This window comes from Daktulosphaira vitifoliae, unplaced genomic scaffold (assembly GCF_025091365.1).
Source record: "Daktulosphaira vitifoliae isolate Bord-2020 unplaced genomic scaffold, ASM2509136v1 Scaffold_4, whole genome shotgun sequence".
Classification (NCBI taxonomy): domain Eukaryota; kingdom Metazoa; phylum Arthropoda; class Insecta; order Hemiptera; family Phylloxeridae; genus Daktulosphaira; species Daktulosphaira vitifoliae.
Genome location: NW_026099575.1, coordinates 1244081 through 1264337, shown reverse-complemented (window position 1 = coordinate 1264337; position 20257 = coordinate 1244081). Strand labels below are relative to the sequence as shown.

Sequence of the window (20257 nt, the reverse complement as noted above, 5' to 3'; positions counted from 1 at the left end):
GTAATCATAAGATGCTCAATCGCTTTATCGGCGACCGGGAGAAGACTAACCGATATAAATTAAAATGTGAGAGTGCTTAGCAAAACAAAACCTAGACCAAAATTTTCAGTTGTAGTATTAATTTTATTCATACTGTTTTAGTCTTGCAAAAGTTTACAAATAAAAAAACAAAAACTCTACTAATATTGAAAAAGTTACTTAGGAGCTAATATACAATTGTTTAAGCAATAAAATGTATTGTGTAGCCAATTATTTCGCCGTAATTTATAAATTAATAATTCTTATATAAATTTTACACAATTTGTCTAAATATTGATATAAGACTTATATCAATACTGTATAGTATAATACGCCTATGCTTAACTAGTAATAAGGATAATAAAAAAAAAGAATTGACAAATATATATTTAATAAATTTTTAATCAGCGCAACAATTACGATAAATATTTGTATACTAAGATAATTTTCAAAAGTCAGTCTAACATAAATACATTTATTTAGTTGTGGTTATTTAACATTACATAATTTTTTGTGAGATTCCAAATTAAATACATATATATTTAGTGAATTTCCATGGGAAGCTCAGAAGATATTAATTTACTATACTTTACTTTTATGTTAAGGTGTTAAAAAAAATATGCATTCAATATATATAAATTTTATACAAAAAAATAAAATTAATATAAGTGTATATTAGGGTGAGCTTTATATTGTTATATTTATAAATTTCATATTGGGTAAAAAATTAATTGACTGTATTTTTATTATCAATACTATAGGCAATTACTTTTTTTCAATACTCTTTTTTAAAAATTCGATCAAAAAATGTGGTATTTTAAACACTTTTTGATTTGTTGCTTTCTATTAAGTAAGTAGCATAAAAATTCTGATTTCATTTGTCCACTTAGCCCAGAAAAGTTAATTTTTTAACTAAAATATGGTGATTAACATAATCAAAGATTTTACTAAAGTCAATATAAATCGAATCAACGCGGGAAATTTTGTGTTTTAATAATTTTTCAAATAATTTAGGAAGAGTGCTTAATTTAGATATAGGTTGGTAGTTACTTACATTTTGTCTTTGGCCAGACTTAAAAATAGGATATGCGTAACTATAATTCCATAAATTAAGAAAAATACTAAAGGAAAAAGATAATGAAAACTTTTCCAATAGGTATTGGACAAGTTATGGCATAAATATATTTTTAAATACAATGTTAGGGATTTATGACGACAAATACTAATACTTAGATTTAATTTAGCGAGACCCTTAAATACTTTGGAGATAGAGATACAACAAGTTGTCAAACGAATATTACTATTATCTAATTTATAAATTTTGGACTGAACCGTAGTATTATATAAATAGCTAAAAGAAAAATATTTAACAAACATATCAGTTACAACATTTAGGTCCGTCTGAATGAATATTTTCATGTTTTAAAATGAGTTGTTGCTACATTTGTAATTAACATATAATTTATAAAACGTTTTAATATGTAAACTGTTATAAATATATGACTTTTTAATTTTGTTTAATAATATTTTAAAAAAAATTTTATTGATATTTTAAAGTTTATCGTTTTCCAGTTATATAGTTTTTTTCCTTTTTAATACAATATGAACGACATGAAACGTTTTCAAGTCTTGCTCATAACAATAATATAATTATTAAAAATAATGTTAATTTCTTAAAAATAAAAAGGTTTTAATAAAAAAAAAACAGTAGCACAGTATGGATGTGCCATAGTTGAGACAAATATAGATGATATTTGACAGTGATTATAATCACAATCATAAGAAACGTTTCAATCAAATCTGTAGATAGTATTTAAATTTAAGAAATTAGTGAAAAGCAAAAATAACTCCTATTTTTTGTTCTACTTCGGTAGTCATTGGCATTTATAAATAGGTCATCGGTACATTATTTTAACATATATGTAAAAGAAGCAGTATTCCCGGAACATTTTCAAAAGTGAAGTTGAAAAATTTGAGTTATGTAAAAAAGTTACTATTTTGAATCCCCTCTTATGGCCAAATAAATAGTCAGATTTTCAAGTTTATTATATAAAATAAAAGGGAATTACTTAATGTTACAATAAAAAAAATAATTATTTTGATTTGTTCAATTTTCAATAAATTGTGGTTTTTGAAAACAAAAAAAAAAGAAAAATGTCAAAATTTACCGATTTTAAAAATGATAATTTTTTGGGGGATTTATGAGGAACGAGGAAAAAAATTCTAATTTTTGAGGGTAATGTCTTCAACTAAATACGATTTGTAATTGTTTGACGTATGGTTGATAGAAATCGAATAACAAAATAAACACATCATGGTAAAATTAATACCTTCTCAGTTTCGCAACAAAGCTAAAATTTTCAAAATTGAAAATAGTGATTGGTCACGGACCAACTAACTTTATTATCAAAAATTAATAATATATGTCACATGTGATAAATATATTTATACAATATAACATTTTCTCTTTTTTAACTCAAAATCCTCTGATTAATACAATTATAATAGACAATATAAGAGGGTGCCTCTTTTTCTTGAAGTCTTAAAATTTGATAAGTGCCACTCTGTAAATTTTTTCCTATGGATCTAAAATTATTATCTACAAAATTTCAGATTTATGTGGCATGATTAACAGGGCGCAGTCTAAGCTCAAAGTTGATCTTATAGAAATATCATTAAATATTGATTAGTAGTAATTAAACATTTTTTAATATACTCTAACTACATTAGTTAAACTATAAAAAAATAATAACAAATTTTAGGCCGAAAATTAAAAAGTTCTATCTTGTATAGACACTGCACAATTGAACCTTTTGGATAATGAAAGAAGATATAGTAGAAAGAAATTGAAAAGGCTAATTAAATTTATCTTTTAAATATCTTTCTCCGGCTAGTAGACTAAGTTGTCCTAGTTTTACTCAAGCACGAATTAAGAAAAGGGATGATTGCCCGTGACCAACAAGCTTATCTCGAATTTTAAATAGTCTAGTTATGATTAGTGACAGAGTTTTTCGGGTTTTTTTTTTTAATCATCACTTTTTTTATTGATATTTAACATAGGGAACTCATTTCAAAGTACCACCTTAGTTCTCAAATAAGTCTCAACCAGACTTGGTTTTGCTAAAACATGATAATAAAAATAAGTCATATAACTTTTGATTTATTTATTTTTTTGCCTGTCTAATATAAAGGTCAAGATTTGCCATCGTCGAAATAATAACAAAATCATTTTCTATTAATGCAAACAAATATTTAATTTTGATTATTATGTTATGTAAGAATAATCGATAAATTTATTAATTATTTATAAGAATAAAAATGCAAAAAAAATAGTGATCTTAATGAAATTTTAAGCAAAAATTTACTGTTAATAGTAATTATATTAGTTCCAGACTATATATATCAATTTAAACTACACCATGTTTTAAATGTTCATAAAATTTTCTATTTAATTATGTTAATTTTAAATATGCAAGTTGAAATAAAAAATGTTTAAAAGTTCAAATATTTTATTATAAACTTTCGTAAAAATCAACTTTAAAGTACCAAAAAAATTGGTAAAACATGACATTTTCGATAGAAATATTGTACGGATTATTGTTAATATCTTAAAAAAAAAAAATCAATAATAGTTTGAAATAATATTTTTCTTTATTTTTTTTTATGTAAATACTCGTTTTTTACCAATTATTTATTATGTCCAAAATTAAAGGTGATGGAAAAAATTTGGTTAAATAATTTTTTTCCGTCTTTAAAGATTAAAAAATATTTGATTTTGTTGATCAGTGGCATTTTTTTTTTTTTGAAGATGCCGTTTTTTATAATAGCGTAATTATGAGATAATTGTCTAAATTTTTAAAATTAAAAGGTTTTTCTAATTTTGGCTACTATAAGTTCAACTAGATTAGGTTCTTTTAGCGTATTAATCATTAAAGTCAATGCGATTAGAGCTTAAAATTTTTATGAACAAAAATAAAATAATAACCCATTACAATACCAATATCTTTTCAGTTTCGCATCGAAGCTAAAAAATGAGGTCGAGTGAAATAAACATGTATAAAGTGCTTATAAAAAAATTGTACTAATTCATAGATTTTTCAAAAAGTTATAACAATATTAAGTCGAAAAAAATATATAAAATCAAGTTTTAACTTAACAATAGTATATTTTAAATATGATACCCATTTTCACCAAGAAAATATGTTCCGAGGACAAATTTTTCTTTCAATTAAGAATATTAAAGTATATGACATAAGATTTAACTAATGATATACACAGTAAATTTTTTATCATAACTCATTCAATTACTTACAAAATAAAAATAATTTAAACACTTTTTTTAGGGTACCTTTAGTTACATATTGTTCTTGAATTATTAGCTATTTAAAACTGTTTAAAGATCATATGCCTTATGCCTTCTAAGGGTGTCAATTTATTTTGAATTTAATATATTGTTTGAGGATTTAATTTAATAGTAAATGGCATTTTAAATATCAACTTGATTTTATTCGTTTATTAGATATAAAAGTTTTAAATTTTTAAGTTAACATACATGTATAATATAAGAGGGACTACAATTATAGGCAGCTAATGGTTTTTTGATGACGTTTCTATTTACAGTAACATTTGATTGCCAATTATGACTTTATCAATAGATATGCTTATAGTGTGGTTTTAAGGTACATTGTTGTAAATTAAAATTTATTAATACACCAACTGGCAATTCAGAAAACATATCTATCGATAGTCATAATTAATAGTAAACGCTCCGTATAAGCGATATTAATTTTTTTTAAAAGTTTAAATTATTTTTATTCTGCGATTCATTGAGTGAATTATGATAAAAAAATTATCTTGTATTTAAGGTATAGAATTTCTGGAACATGTTTAAAAGTTGTGTTGAATAAATTAATTGTTTGTTTAAAATTAGCTGTCTTACCTCTCCTGTAAGTAGATAAATGGTCAGATTATCAAAAACAATATACTTAATAAAAGGAACATACTTAACATTTTTATAAAAAAAATTTTTTTATTCATTCATTTTTCATAAAGTTTTAAATAAAAATTGTTTAAAAAATGAATTGATTTCTTTCAACTATACGTCAAAATATCACAAATCGAATATAATCGAATGCATTACTCTCAAAAATTTAAAAAATTACAATACTAAATTATTAAATATCAATATCATACTACGTTGAATTTCTTTAATAGATATTTATTCATAAATTATTACTATAAATCAAATACTAATTAGAAATAATGATAGAAATAGGAATTAATATTTCTTTTAGAATAATCAACCAATCTCTTAAAATTAAAGACTATTTACAGATTTGTATGAAAGCGTTTTTATGATAGTTATTTTAATAACTGTCTATAGTTGTTCCAACTATGCCACGTCCACCTTGTGTCGCGAACCCACTGTACTACTGTTCTTTTTATTACTTGGTTTTTTTCTCATACAATTTAATTTTGCCAATTGGTCATGAGTTTATGAAAACAATAATATTATTTTTAATTAAGCGAATGGCTCTAAAATTGTCCAAATTCGTCAAAAATTTTAATTTTGTTCATATTCATATTCTATTCGAATAAAACTAATGACGTTTACCAAATATGAATGTGAGTGTTATTTTTAACGACGTTATTTTTGAACACTGAAATTAGTTTTAAAAACTATATTTATCAACCCACATTATATATATTAAATTATTTCTATTGCAAATACATTATAATATATTGTAGCATAATGAAATACGATGTATGTATATATATATACTAGATTAAATTTGTTCTATATTACCTATTGGTTTTAGTTTTAAATTGATATTTTAATTGTATGTTTATGTTAAATAAATATAATAACCCGATTTTTATACTTACCAAAGGTGTTCAATTCATTTTATTTAAGTTATTCTACAAGTAGCTTTTTTAGTACAAACAAAGTTATACTTTTATAAAATAATTAGTAGAGTTATAATCAAATACTTAATCTTAATATAAAATTTAGAATATTTATTTGTACAAACCAAAATAAATAACAATTATCATTAACATATCAACAACAAAACCATAATAAATATAATATATATATATATATGACTTATTTTTATTTTAAGAAATTATAATTAAATATTAATTGAACAATTAAAATTGAGCATAAATTATTTAATGGTAATATATTTTTGTACATTTATTGATACATTATACACCTATTAGTGCCATTTTAATGAAATTTATCTGTGAAAAACATTTATTGATACATTTATAAAATATAAATATTTAGAAATTCAGTATTTTTTCAGATTTCAGGGTTTTAAATTTAAAAAATCTGTTATTTATAAAATTTGATGGTTTTTCCAAATTATAAACTGTTTTAGGATTAGGTTCTAGAAGGGCATCAAATATTGTGTGTATTGCGTAATCAGGTAAAATTTGTTTGATTTGTTGATCATTAAAATTTGTTTTATTTGCATCTCTTGTTGATTTGACGGGTTCAAAAAGATTTTCTGGTAAAATGTGGTTGGTGTTGATTATTATTATACGAACACTCAATTCTTTCAAATCTTGTTGCAATGATTTACTAGCACCAACAACAGCATACCGTGCTGCGTCAAACGCCGTCATTCCATGTCGATGAGTATGGCTTTCTGATATCCCAATATTTATTAGTCGACCTAATTGCGAATCCCAAATCATAATTTTACTTTTTAATTAATTTAAAAAATGAAAAAGAAGACTATCATATATATATACCTCTTTGACTGATCAATAAAGGATAAAATGTTCTAGCAACCTTAAAGGACCCAAAAACATTGGTTTTGAACAACATCTCCCATTGGACGCTTTCTTGCAACTCAATTTTTCCCTTAAGACACACATCAGCGGTATTAATGACTGCCCATAAGCCTAAAATAGAAAAATGAAGTTAACAACAAAATTCTAAAAATAATACTTAATTACTTGACTGAAAATGGATAAAATAACTCTTTTTTTTCATACATGAAATTTATTTTCCGTATAGTATAAATCATAAATAGACCTAATACCAATATGCAATAACTAATCTATTAATATTATAAATAAAGATATTATATTAATTTAGACCACATTATTAAGGAAAATTGTACAAAATAATTTAATGTTATGATAAAATATTTTTAATATTCGTTTAGAAAATGGGTTTTTAAGGTTAATTGTCTTACGAATCTTTTATATCCTTCATAAAATGAACTATTTAGGAAAGGTATATAATCTTATACGTACCTATGCTATCAAATATTTAATACTAATAGTTTTTAAGTTTTTTACAAGTCTGTTAACAACTACATGATTAATTTTAATAGATTGCTCAAGATGATAAAACTTGATAAGATTTGTTAAAATAATTTGTGTCATAGTCTCAATCAAAGTTATTTCTACAAATTTTAAAGGAAATAGTTAACATTTTTACCGTAACTTTGTAATACTGCGATGAAACAATTAATCCTTGTAAATAAGGGTCGTATAGAATGCTAATAGCTGTCACTCGGTTAATATAGTAATCAGGCAAGGCAATAGTCTCATTTATAAGTATGATAGCTAAAGAACAAGGTTGCATCATAGAATGATAATTATAAAATAACTTAAATACAAGGACTACGAGATAGGCACTAACGATCTCTTCTATTGACTTGGGTGCATTCTTTGCGAGTAACTCATAATAAATGAATATATCCTACCTATCTAAGCTCATGAAATATTGCTTAATAACTACAACTTAATCATTTGTGTACAATGTTTTTATTTAGAATCAGTAGATTCTTTATTTAAATTTATATTGCAATTTTAAGTGTATATCAGTACATTTAAAAAATAACACAATACATAATTTTTTCCTGTCATTCATCCGAGGTTGACTAAAGAAAATTAGAGACACATTTTCTTATAGTTATTAGAATAAAGCGTAACATAGAAAGCCTCTTTTTTTATTATTACAGGAAGATAAAATCAGAACAATTACGTTTTCTTTGTGCCTATTATATTCTTTGTCATTTCAACATAGAAAAACGTAGGAATGTGCGATAAAAGACAATTATTATTTTGTTTATTTCCATTCAACGCAAGCGAATAATTTAATACAACGAATCGTAATCAAAAAAATTGCTTTGGTTGTAAAATTTGTTAATTTTTATTGACAAGTCGATAAAAAAATGTAACCAATTTAATAAAATAATGCGAGTAAATGATATTTTCGAAAACAAAACTGTTATAAAATTAATTTAAAAATGATTTATTTTCATGTTATTTTATTACACATTTTTTTCTAAGATTATATATCATAACTTTCAAATCTTACAAAATATCAATATTATACTTTTTACTGCTATTTATACTAATTTTTAAAAACCAAGTTTTATTAAATTTTCGAAAATATATTAAAAACTTAAACATCAATAAACTAAGTCAAATATAAACGTATGACTCAATAATTACTGTAAAATCATTATTTTTTTTTAAACATATTTAACAGATATAATATAAAGCTAAAAATGATAATTATTTTAACTAGCTATAATTATTCACTGTAAAACAATTTAAAATATTAAAATTTTCTTTATAAAATACAATTAATATTAATTTAATATTTAATTTAAATATTGAATTTCTACAATTCTTAATACTGTAATTATATATTGTTCCAGAAAAAATACACTTTTATTGACTAATATATTTGTCTCAAATAAAATAAAGTGTAAAATATCCTATAGCTTATTTTACATTTTTCAGTTATAATTGGTAAACTTTTATCTCGTTATATTAATACATAATTTATTAAATTATAAATGAAAACATTATAACTAGACAAACTCAATCCTACCTCACAATATAATATTTTTATAGTTATATTTTTTAAGAATACTATATTGTGAGGTATCGTTATAAGATAATTATTTTTATAACGATACTAATATTATACTAATACATTTTATAAGTATAGTAAAACCTCGTTCATTAGAACCCAATTATATACAATTATGGTGAGATAGGGTTACATTCGAAAGCCAAAATTCAATCAAAACATCTAATAACCACATACGTTTGGGTAATGCTCTCCAATAACCCTATTTAGTCATTATTGTACACAATTGAGTCCAGATTAATGAGGTATTGCTGTATTTGTCTTATTATTTTTTTTTTAACATACTACATTTTTTTTAATGTTTTTCAACTTTAAAATCTTACTCCTAGATTTGCTTGTTATATTAAAAAAATTGTTTTCCCTCTTATTAATTTGAGTTGTACCTGTATACATCCCAAATTTATTATTAGGGTAATCAATCGATAGAAAATGAGATCAAACTTTATGGGAAAGTTGTCTTATATCATTTTAGTAGCTGGTTTGGTTTATTTATTAAGTATATATTTAATGTGTTTCATAGACCAATTTATATTTTACTAGTATAGTAGCAGATATTACTCAACAATATCAAATATTTATGCACACTCATATTAACAATATAAAAGAGCGAGTTTATATTATTAAATAATTTATTTGAAGAAAATTAACGATACACAACTTTTCATGTTAATTGAATTTATAATTATTATTTTTTTACATTTTTCTGATTCATGAGATAAATTTTCATTTTAATTTAATTTCAACTTGCATAATTATACTTACATATTTCAGTCTTGAAAATAATTGATTTTATAAATAAAAAATAAACAAACTAAATTAGTTAATTTTAAAATTTACGTCTCTTTTCAAGTATGATTCGGGAAAATCAATAGTTTTAAATGTTTATTTTATCATCGTGAATTACAATTTATAAACCTGGATCGCCGGTCATCATTGATGTGAATGACCGTTAGACTATCCTAACAGTACCACACATATACTCGGCCTACAATGACGGCACATTGTCGAAGAGAAAGTACCAAGTAGTATTTTGTATTATTTATTGTTTGTGTTATATTATATTACATTTATCATGTTTTTTTTTTTATGATCGCATTTTATATCATATATTTATCATGTTGTTATTACCTTCACTTTTTTATGTGTTAAAAAACTATAAGCAAAACATCAAAATATAAAGCAATTATGACATTTACACTACTAAAATAACACAGTAAATAAAACTATGAAAATAGTACTTTAACTAATAAATTGATACATATTGTTTTATTTTATAATATTTTTTAATTTTTAATATAATTACAAATGTGATCAAAATATAATTCTATTAAATATTATTTAATTGTTATATTTATCAATAATCAGGTAACATAAACCCAAAAGATACAATATATTGTATAGTATACAATCAAAACACTTGTTGTATTGGAAGCAGCAGATAAAGAATAAATTCTAATACTAATTTTAATAATTAAATATCTAAATAATTACTCAAAAAAAAAAATTGTACAATATTTTCTCTTCTTCGTCTTTGAGCTCTTAATACTCTCTAAGAGTTTTTAACGCCATTTTTGATGTACTCATAATAAATATATTTTTATAGAGAAAATTTGCTAGTACTATGTCCAACCCATAACCTAGCAGACCAGATTACCACAGATAGTTAAGGTAAAGTTAGCCCTACTACCACTGGGGGTGCACTAAGTGATAGGTACGCCACTTTTCCTACGCCATAAGTATAATACTTTTTAGTTTTAACAATTTCAAGAATATTCAAATTTCGGCAAGATAGTTTAAACAATTTGTTCATAATAACATATATTGATATTATCGATCCAATATAATTTGTTTTTATTTTTAATTTTAGAATAACTGAGAATGACTCTGAAAAAATACTAAATGAAAAATTTATTATCTCACAATATATTTATTTGATTTTTTAAGTTAAGAAAGTGAAAATGTCGAAAACTTTTATATAATTTAAATATTATTTAGCATTTGAAAAATATATTTCTAAAAGCATGTATATCTAAGAGTATGATTGGGGAAGAAAAAGTAAAATTAAAAACAAGCCATTATATATTTGTTGATTGCTTCATTGAAATATTTTAAATTTATAGTCGTATGTTTAAAAGTTCTCTCACTCTAAAAAGATGCAATGACACTCATTTTTTACATAACTTATGATTGATGATTATTGTACAGCTTACTAGGTAATATAAAAGACTTGCTCCCTCTCAAAAAGTACTACTGATGAACATTGTTGTTAGTGTTGAAAAAATTCTTACATCTAAGAATAAACTCATAAGTAGATACAGTTAAGGTGAACGTAGGATAAGAATGTATCTGATAGTAGCTAATAACTATTCTATAATTAGGTTATACAACATTATAGTTATGCCAGTAATTGTGATATATCATCAGATAATCGATAGAAAGTGCCTAAGCAATATTTGTTTTTTATTAAAATAGTAATATAATAATAATTTGTTTATACTTTCTCATTTCATTAAAATATGCAAATGTATCTTTGTTAATTTTATTTATAGTTTGGTGTACTTAAAATGTATAGAAGCAACCATAACTAGACAATCTTTTAAATTAAAGATAATTAGTAATGTATATTTTATGACGCATGACCTCACATGAACAATATACATAACTAATAATTAATTAATATATATATATATATATATATATTTATGCGTACTCCAATTTGATTACGTGATTTATTAATACAATCGCATAGTATTTGAAACCTACTGACTATAGAAAGTTATCAAACCAAGGTAAAACTCAAAATATAAGTTTTTCTACTAAAAAAACAACTTTATATATGTATATAATCAACATTTATTTTATTGTATCGATTTTTTAATAAATGGATAGGATTGAAGTATTTTAAATTTATTTTATTAATGTGTTAAAAATGTCAATGATTAGCCATAAAGAAAATCGATAGATTAACACCCACCCCCAATCATTATTTTATAAAAACACGTAATAGTTTCGGTTAGGTTGGGTTGATCTATTTCAATTCAAAAATATTTTAGTAGAACTTTTAATGACTCGATAGTATAAGTTGAGTGAGCAATATATTTTTTATTTAGGTTAATAATGATCAGTAGAATAATTTTTAGACCACGCCTGAAATAGTTGATTAAAGACTATGTTGAATCGTGATACACCTTTAATTACTTTTTTAATTATCGTAGGTTGCATACATTACACAGTATTGTAAGTAGTACATATAGCTATTACATGTGTTATTTTCACTATTTGAAATAATAAATTCGAGAAAGTCTTAAAATAGTGGTTTTTCAACGTTCATTGAACATAGTATCAAAAAGTCTGGAATTTCGTAAAACCATTAGTTTGTTCAATAGCGATTAAACAGTAGTTATTTTAAAAGAATTATTCTTATATTACATATCCTAAGTATACAGGTATATAATTAGTCAAAATATTTTACAAATTAATAAATAGAACATAATAATAATAACATATACTAATAATAAGAATTGATCACTTACGGTTAATATTATTAAAAATTAAAAATTAATTTAAAACATTAATTCATAACTAATAAATATTAAAATTATTGAGCTCAAAAATCCACAATTATACTAAAAAATTGTGTATTTTCGTGTATAATTGAAATATATTGGAGGTGGCATTTTTTTTAATATAAATATACATTTCTTTATGTTATTGATTATAGTGATCATGTTTTAACTTGGAGATACTTATAAATGGATTTCTTTATTGGAAATATATATTTTTTAATAGTTGGATATTTTCTCTAATTTTGTTTCAATTTTTCTAAATTTAATAAAAAATGTTATCAATGTAATATAGTTTCTAAAACAACTGCCCCAATCTTCTACTGTGCAATTGCTTTAATTTTTCATATAACATTTTTGGTTATGTATCTTTATTATATACTAAGACTTTATGTTATTGTATTATAATCATAATTATGGTTTTGAAGTATACTTATTAAAAACACAAAAAAACTACAATTTTATGATAGTTTTTTCAATTTATAATGACAAATCAGTTCAACCAAATGATTAAATATTTTTATACTTATTATTATATGAATAGAATATCAAAAAAAAATATTTTGAGGAATTTTCCTAACCCATTGCACTACCATATAAGAATACATTTTTTTAAAACGTACTAGAATGTCGGAATGTCGATCATTAAAATGGTGGACTACTATATTCTCACGAAACATTTAAACGTTATTGTTGAATAGAATAAACGGTGTCCTAATGAACTAGTTTCGATTTATAACTGATCATTTTAACGCTGATGTTAATTTGAATAATTCAATAAAATTCGTACATTAATAAAAATTTTCTAAAATATTAATGATATACATTAATTTTGCAACAAATTAGATATATTTTGATGAAATGTATAATCAGTTATTCTTACTGTAATCTATGTACAATTTCTGTTCACATTTTCTTAGTCTAATTTATAATCTTGTGTCGTAATATAAAATATATATTTTATATTAAACTTTACTGCAGTGCATAAAAACTGAATTAAATGTTCATCGGTATTATTTTAGTTTTCAGTAATTATTAACAGTTTTGACGTCCACGGTTGGAAATTTTTCATGCTTTATGAGATTGTATACACTTATACGAAACAAAGACGCGTAAAAACTCTGATACATTTGAGTAAAACAAAAAAAAATGAACATATAATCGTATTTAAACAACCCGTAAAATATTATAAGATTATTTTTAATTCAGAAATATAAAATAATATGACTAATAACTGTACATTTTTTTATTATATTTTCGTATGCAACTATTATGAAAATTAGCCAATATAAATCAATTTGTGACTTGAATAATGACAATATTGAACATTAATAAAATTAACTAAATAATTTACATTTTTTTGACCGTTAAGTACTAAGTATACGGCATTGTTGTTGTGATTAACACTTACCGAGTTATGATCCATATCAAAAAAGATATAATTTAGAAAACACATATTAATCTTTGGAATGTACGGCAATCAAGTGTTGCACAAAATGTTCAAAAGTTAATATAGTAAGTTTCAAATATCCTGACATTTCAATAATAATAATAATAAAAAATATAAGAAAAAATTTACTATATAGAACATTAAATTAAATTTCTTAATATTACTTCAAAATACGCAAAAATCATCATCATATTAAACCTACAATTTAGATGAAAAACCACTATTAAATTAAAAAGTCATCAGAAATTATTTTGTTATGGTTTTCGTTCCACTAAATTTTTTTGGATGAGCTACTTTTTGTTTTGATAGTTTAAACTGATTTTATTTAATTCATTAATAGAAAAAAGGGTTTCCTTCAATTTATGTTTAATTCTTTAGATTTAATACGATAAAATAATATGTTTACTGTAATTTTTATATCTAACACGATCTTGAAAATGTTGAATTAAATCTTGAAATTTCAGTAATATAACATAAAAACTACACTTTCTTTTCTAACTGTATTTACTTTTAAATTATTATTTATCTTTTTTATCATTTAAACTCAGTATATCATAATAAACAACTTTAAGAACGTATTGTTGTATGTAATGAGTTTGAAATAACTTAATTATATTTTATATGAATTTTGAAGTATTTATATCACTCATAAATAACCGCAGTTATTTTAATATATTTGATTACATAAAAGATTAATCAAATTTAAGAAATATGTAACTTAATAAATTATCAACAATCACCACACTGCATAACATACTTTTTAATGAAAATATTGTTATTTTACATGAATGTTTTGCAAACAAATCGTGTCTAACTTAAGAAAAGTACCGTAACTGATGTGTCTATTAGATTACACGCCGAAATAAACTTTTTATAGATAAGTTATTAACTTATTACATAAAATTCACAGGCATAGAATATATTGTTAAGCACGTAATACGTGCTTCCAAATACTAACTACTATAGAACTATAGCAATAGCAATAATGTTATACTTAGTTTACTTATTGAATATAAAAAATTAATATTTATGTTATTATAATTTTTTTTATAAAGGTTATGATTTAATGTGGATGACAATTATCTTCGTACAGTCACCTTTATTATAATTAAAAAAAGATTCAATAAATAAAACAGAATTCACATTTGTATATATTATAATGATTATCATTTCGATTGTTAAGTAACGTTTTTGATAATAAAGCTAATGATGTTTCTTTTGAGCTATATTAGGGACTAATTTTGTATGTTTTACGATATTGAGAGACGACTCAGATTGAAATTCTTAAAATAGGCAATGACTACACATGTTATACTAGTCACTATACAATTAGGAATTTTGTGAATTTAGAGTTAGCAAGTTTTACTCAAGAGTTTGCAATACCTAAACTTAAAAAAATAGCCCTGAGTCATAAAAATGATTTTAAACAGATATTTTATAGATTGTTATATATAATATAAATATCAATATCTAGAAACGACATATTTTTCAAAAATAAATTTTTATATTTTTACTATTGTATACGGCGTAATTATATATTCATTGGTTTCACTTTGATCACATTGATCATCGGTGTCATTCACATTAATAGGGAGAAATTATTAAAGGATGTTCTATGGTAGAATAAGAATGTATAGTTGGCTTTCCTTAACAATTTGATTACTGGTACTTTCAACATTTTCCTTTTAACCATCGATATTATGTTAATAGTTAATAACACATCAAATTACTGTAACATTCAGTCATATGTGTGTTCAAGAATTATCAATATAAGTAAACACCTATTTGTTTTGGAATGAATAAGGTGGACAAATTTGCTTTTTATAAGGAATAACCTTGAATCGTTCTCTAAATTTGTTTAAACAATTGCTACTATTTTTAAGTAATTGCTTTTACTGTTGCTGTGGGAAGACTTGATGAATTAATCCTATTCTTCTAAATAAAAATCTTGTCCAAATTGGTGTAATGCACGTTATCATTCTTGTTTTCAAGGGCACAGAACAAATATTTCAATAGATGTTTGAGACATACAATAGAACAATAAACGTAAAACTGTAATTATATGTTTTTTAAAGAAGTAATCACTCAATGTAAACGCTCTCATTTGTAGCCTGGTCAATAGTTTAATAATAAAATAAATTATTAAAAGATTATTTCGAAGTAAATTTGTGCAAACATGCATGATTATTCTGCGTTGTCCTTTATTTTACTGTTATCATATAATATCCGAAATAACAGCAAACTAATATGTGTCTTAATTTCAATATAATTTAAAGTAAAGTAAATTCAGGGACATATTGACGTTTAAACTAAAGATCTAATACATTAAACAATTCCTATAGTTATTTACTTCATGAAAGTATTGATTAATTTTTAAAGTAAGCTAATTAGCTTGTTTTAACAACTATAAATATTAAAAAAAATATATTATATGTTAAATTAGATAAAAATACTACGTGCTATATGAGAACGTAACTGAGTGTTATTTTTGTAAGATAGGAGCCCTCTATATATTTTATAATTTATCCACAGAATTTAATTTTCTCGAGAGTTTTAATTTTAACTTATTATAAAATGATTTTTATGTTGATCTTACCATCTTCACCGGCGGGTAAATGTCTCTTAATGGTGTCCACGGCTTCGTGCAAAGAATCTTCACGAGTGACATCAAGTCGCATAAATACGATGCCACACTGGGCTCGTTCCATGTCTGTAGATTCACGTTGTTTAATTTTGATGCGTAAAGAGATACATGCCTCTGACAATGTACCGTCGTCAGTTTCTGACATAGGCTTATAGCCAGCAAATACCCGAAATCCAGCAGAAGACAATTTGTCACACAGTTGCAAACCAACGGACGTCTCACAAGACGTAATTAAAACTGATCGATGAGCAGGAGTTGCGTAAACCGTTTTCCGATTCATTTTTCGCAATAAATATATAACCTTAAAAAAAGTTAACAGTTAATCATCAATTAAATAATTTAATATAGTTAATTTATGATTAATAGTTTAATTTTTTTATAATAGCACGAAATTATATACAAACAGTTAATCATGTTTTTTTAAATTTATTTATAAATATTTGAGTCGTATTTTGTTTTAAAATGACAAGAACAAAACTTTTAATTAATTGCTATTAAACTTACCAACTAAAATTAAACCCATCCAATCAAATAAATGTGTACAAATATTTACTGCTCTATTTTACCATTACATAGGGACAAAATGAGTCATTTGTAGGATTCATATCGTACTTGAACAAAAATAAATAATTTACCATTGTTATTAATAGAAAATATTTCAGTAAATTGCTTCTCCTTTAAAATTTCTGAAATAGGAATTACCAATTTGTTGCAATAGACCCTAAATTTTAGAACGTGTTAAAAATATTATTAAATTTAAAATAAAAAAAATTTTAATATAGTTTTAATTTTAAATAATATTAACAAAAAGTGATCAATTTTTATGATATATAACGTGTTACATAAAGCTGGACACTATTTGTGTCATAATGCCTCGTATTCCCCTATTTAAATTATATTATGGCGTAGTGCGATGTTCATTATTTTTTTTTAATTAATGTTATTACGTTATAATTATGAGGTTAAGGAATGATACTTAGGTAAACTTAATATAAATAAAAATATTCATATTTAATATTTAACAAAAAATTGTCCCTATGTTTATGTATTATAATTGATGACGATTAATATTATCCTACAATGGACATTGGAAAGCTGGAGAAATCTGTCGGATATGCATTCATATTAGCAGTACTACTTGCTTACTAATAAACGGTAATAACAATAAAAAACTGCTATTTATCGTTTTTTAATTCTATACCATTCAAACAAAGGTATACCCAGAATGGTGAATAAGGATAAACCCTGAGATGCAAATATAATACAATTTTTGGCATATTAATCAATAAAATATAAATTTTTCCCATTTAAAAAAAATATTTTTTATATGAAAGTAAATATAATTTCTAAAATTTTAAGGGTATCACAGTACCCCCAGATTAAAAATATTCATTTTTTAATACACAATTTTATATTTACAAAAAATGAAAATGTTTTCGAGTATTAACTACTGCGGTTTTAACTAAAAAAAGTTTTAACCAATTTTTGTTGAATTTCAAATTATTAGTAAGAATATCAAAATATCGCTACCAACAAACTTTGAAACCTTTTAGTGACATTTAAGGTGCTTAAACTATCAAGACTTGGAAAAATTATTTTATTGTTGTGTTATGATATTGATGAATCACAGTTTTTCAATTTTTTCGTGTGATTATTATTACAATAAAAAGAGTGAAATATAAAAACGTAATAGCAAAATATAGACTTTGGAGGCTTCAAAATGACATTGTAAGATTATTTTCACTACTACGTTTTAAAAAAGGTAGTATTAATTTGTTAAAATTAGTAGTTATGAGTATTACTTTATATTGAGTAATTATATATTATTATTAATATATAAATGTTCGATTTGTTATTTAATTTCACGTACTATATCCTATCGATTACCAATTTGATCGTACTCAAAAAAAATCTATTAAAGTCAAAAATTTGTTTGTCATACAGGATTCAAATAAATTAAACGTTTATATTAGTAAGCATTATATCTTACAATAGCGATTTCATATTAAATTGTAACCGTTTTATAATATATATCGTTTTACAAGTGTAACTTAATAATTTTGTAAAACGTAAAATTATTTTAACAAATTTTTGACGTGAAAATTCCATGTACAAAAGTTAATTTTTTACTTAGGGTCAATGAGAGTCAAAATATATAAAAATGTCTTTAAAATTCACAGGTTATTTTTGAATCCTAATGAATATTTGATACAGAATATTATGAGTAAACTATGGAATAAGATGCCCAGTTGTAATTCCCGAGTACATCATTTATTCATTCTTAATTACTTAGTGTTAGACACAACTGAGCTATTAGAATGTACACCCAAAACCAAGATATTTTGACCTTGTATAAAAAAAGGTCATTTGATAGTTGAATTTGAGGACCCGCGTTTTTTGGCAAACCCTTTGACAAATATTCTAAGCCAATCTTTCCCGTTCTTAAAAATAATTTAAAATACATTTTTTATATTCCTATAATAGCACATAAAGAGAGCCTTTTCACTCTTTCGTTAAATGTATTTATACTTATATATTATATATTTATACAATTCAATACTATTCTTTAATTAAATGTAATAACTTTATAATTTGCTAGATAATAACCAAGTTTGTTTAAAGGAATAGACGAAAATGAAGAGAGGCTGGAAGGGGTTTAACCAATATTAAAGTATAAATTAAACCCTCCAAAATTTCTAAAAACTCTGCTGATTATTATAATATTTTTTTTTAGGAAGAGGAAAAAGTTCATATTTTTTATGAAAAAAAAAAAAGATAATTGTTTAAAGTTGTTTAAAAATATTAAAAATTTTAAAGTGAGCGCAATTTGTTTTTCTTGTATAATTATCTATAAATACAAGTTTTATCAGCAATAAAAAATATCGGTACTTCTTCTATGCCTTAACGTTAAGTAAAATTAATCAGGAAGTTATATTACTTCAAGTAAAACCAAATCAAACCAGATTTGTTTATCTTTTTATTTAAACGTGTATTAAAATGAAAAATAGTTAAATTAGATACTTACTATAGAACAAATGATACAGCAAAGAGCCAAAAGCTGCACGCCTAAAACCACAATTGTTTCTTCATCCATCTTGTGTTTCTTTTTTAGAAACTACACTATTTGTAAAACAACATTTTTCACAATTTAAAAATATTGAGCGCACTTAGTATGCGAAATTAAGAAATATTTACACTAGACACTGTAAACGAAGATCAGCGAAAGGTTCAGTGGTACATGACTACCACACGGTGCGAGAGCGCGACGTGTACTATGACCCAACATATGACTATTGTCCTACAGGCAAATAACAGCAATAACAGTGTCAAGCCTGAGGCAGCCACTTGTTTTTAAACATAATCGGGACAGTGACCAAAGACGTGACTGAACTAATGATTGGATGGAAATTTTTACTTGAACAGTTTTAGTGTAGTCAACAAAATGTTGAATTTCTTGTTGTATTCTTTCATTCTTTTTTAGTAGAATATTCTTCCAAAATTTAATATGTGTCTATTCATAAGTTATCACGCATTAATATAATTCTATTATATTTTACAAGAAAGAACACAAATAGATTATTGATTAAATAAATCAAATGTATGATGTAAGATTTTAAAACATTTAACGCAAACTTGCACATTTGCATAAATGTGATCATAAATATAATAATTCTCCA

General features: G+C 23.7%; 1 protein-coding gene across 1 annotated transcript; it reads right to left on the bottom strand.

Moving 5' to 3' along the window:
* Positions 1 to 6021: 6021 nt before the first annotated feature.
* On the bottom strand, positions 6022 to 19903 carry LOC126904036 (D-beta-hydroxybutyrate dehydrogenase, mitochondrial-like). The gene is made up of 4 exons (XM_050682674.1): positions 19606 to 19903; positions 16533 to 16881; positions 6778 to 6930; positions 6022 to 6698 (listed from the first exon to the last, which is right to left on the bottom strand). The coding sequence occupies exons 1-4, from the start codon at positions 19672 to 19674 to the stop codon at positions 6304 to 6306; spliced, it is 966 nt and encodes a 321-aa protein (XP_050538631.1). The 5' UTR covers positions 19675 to 19903; the 3' UTR covers positions 6022 to 6303.
* Positions 19904 to 20257: the final 354 nt, after the last annotated feature.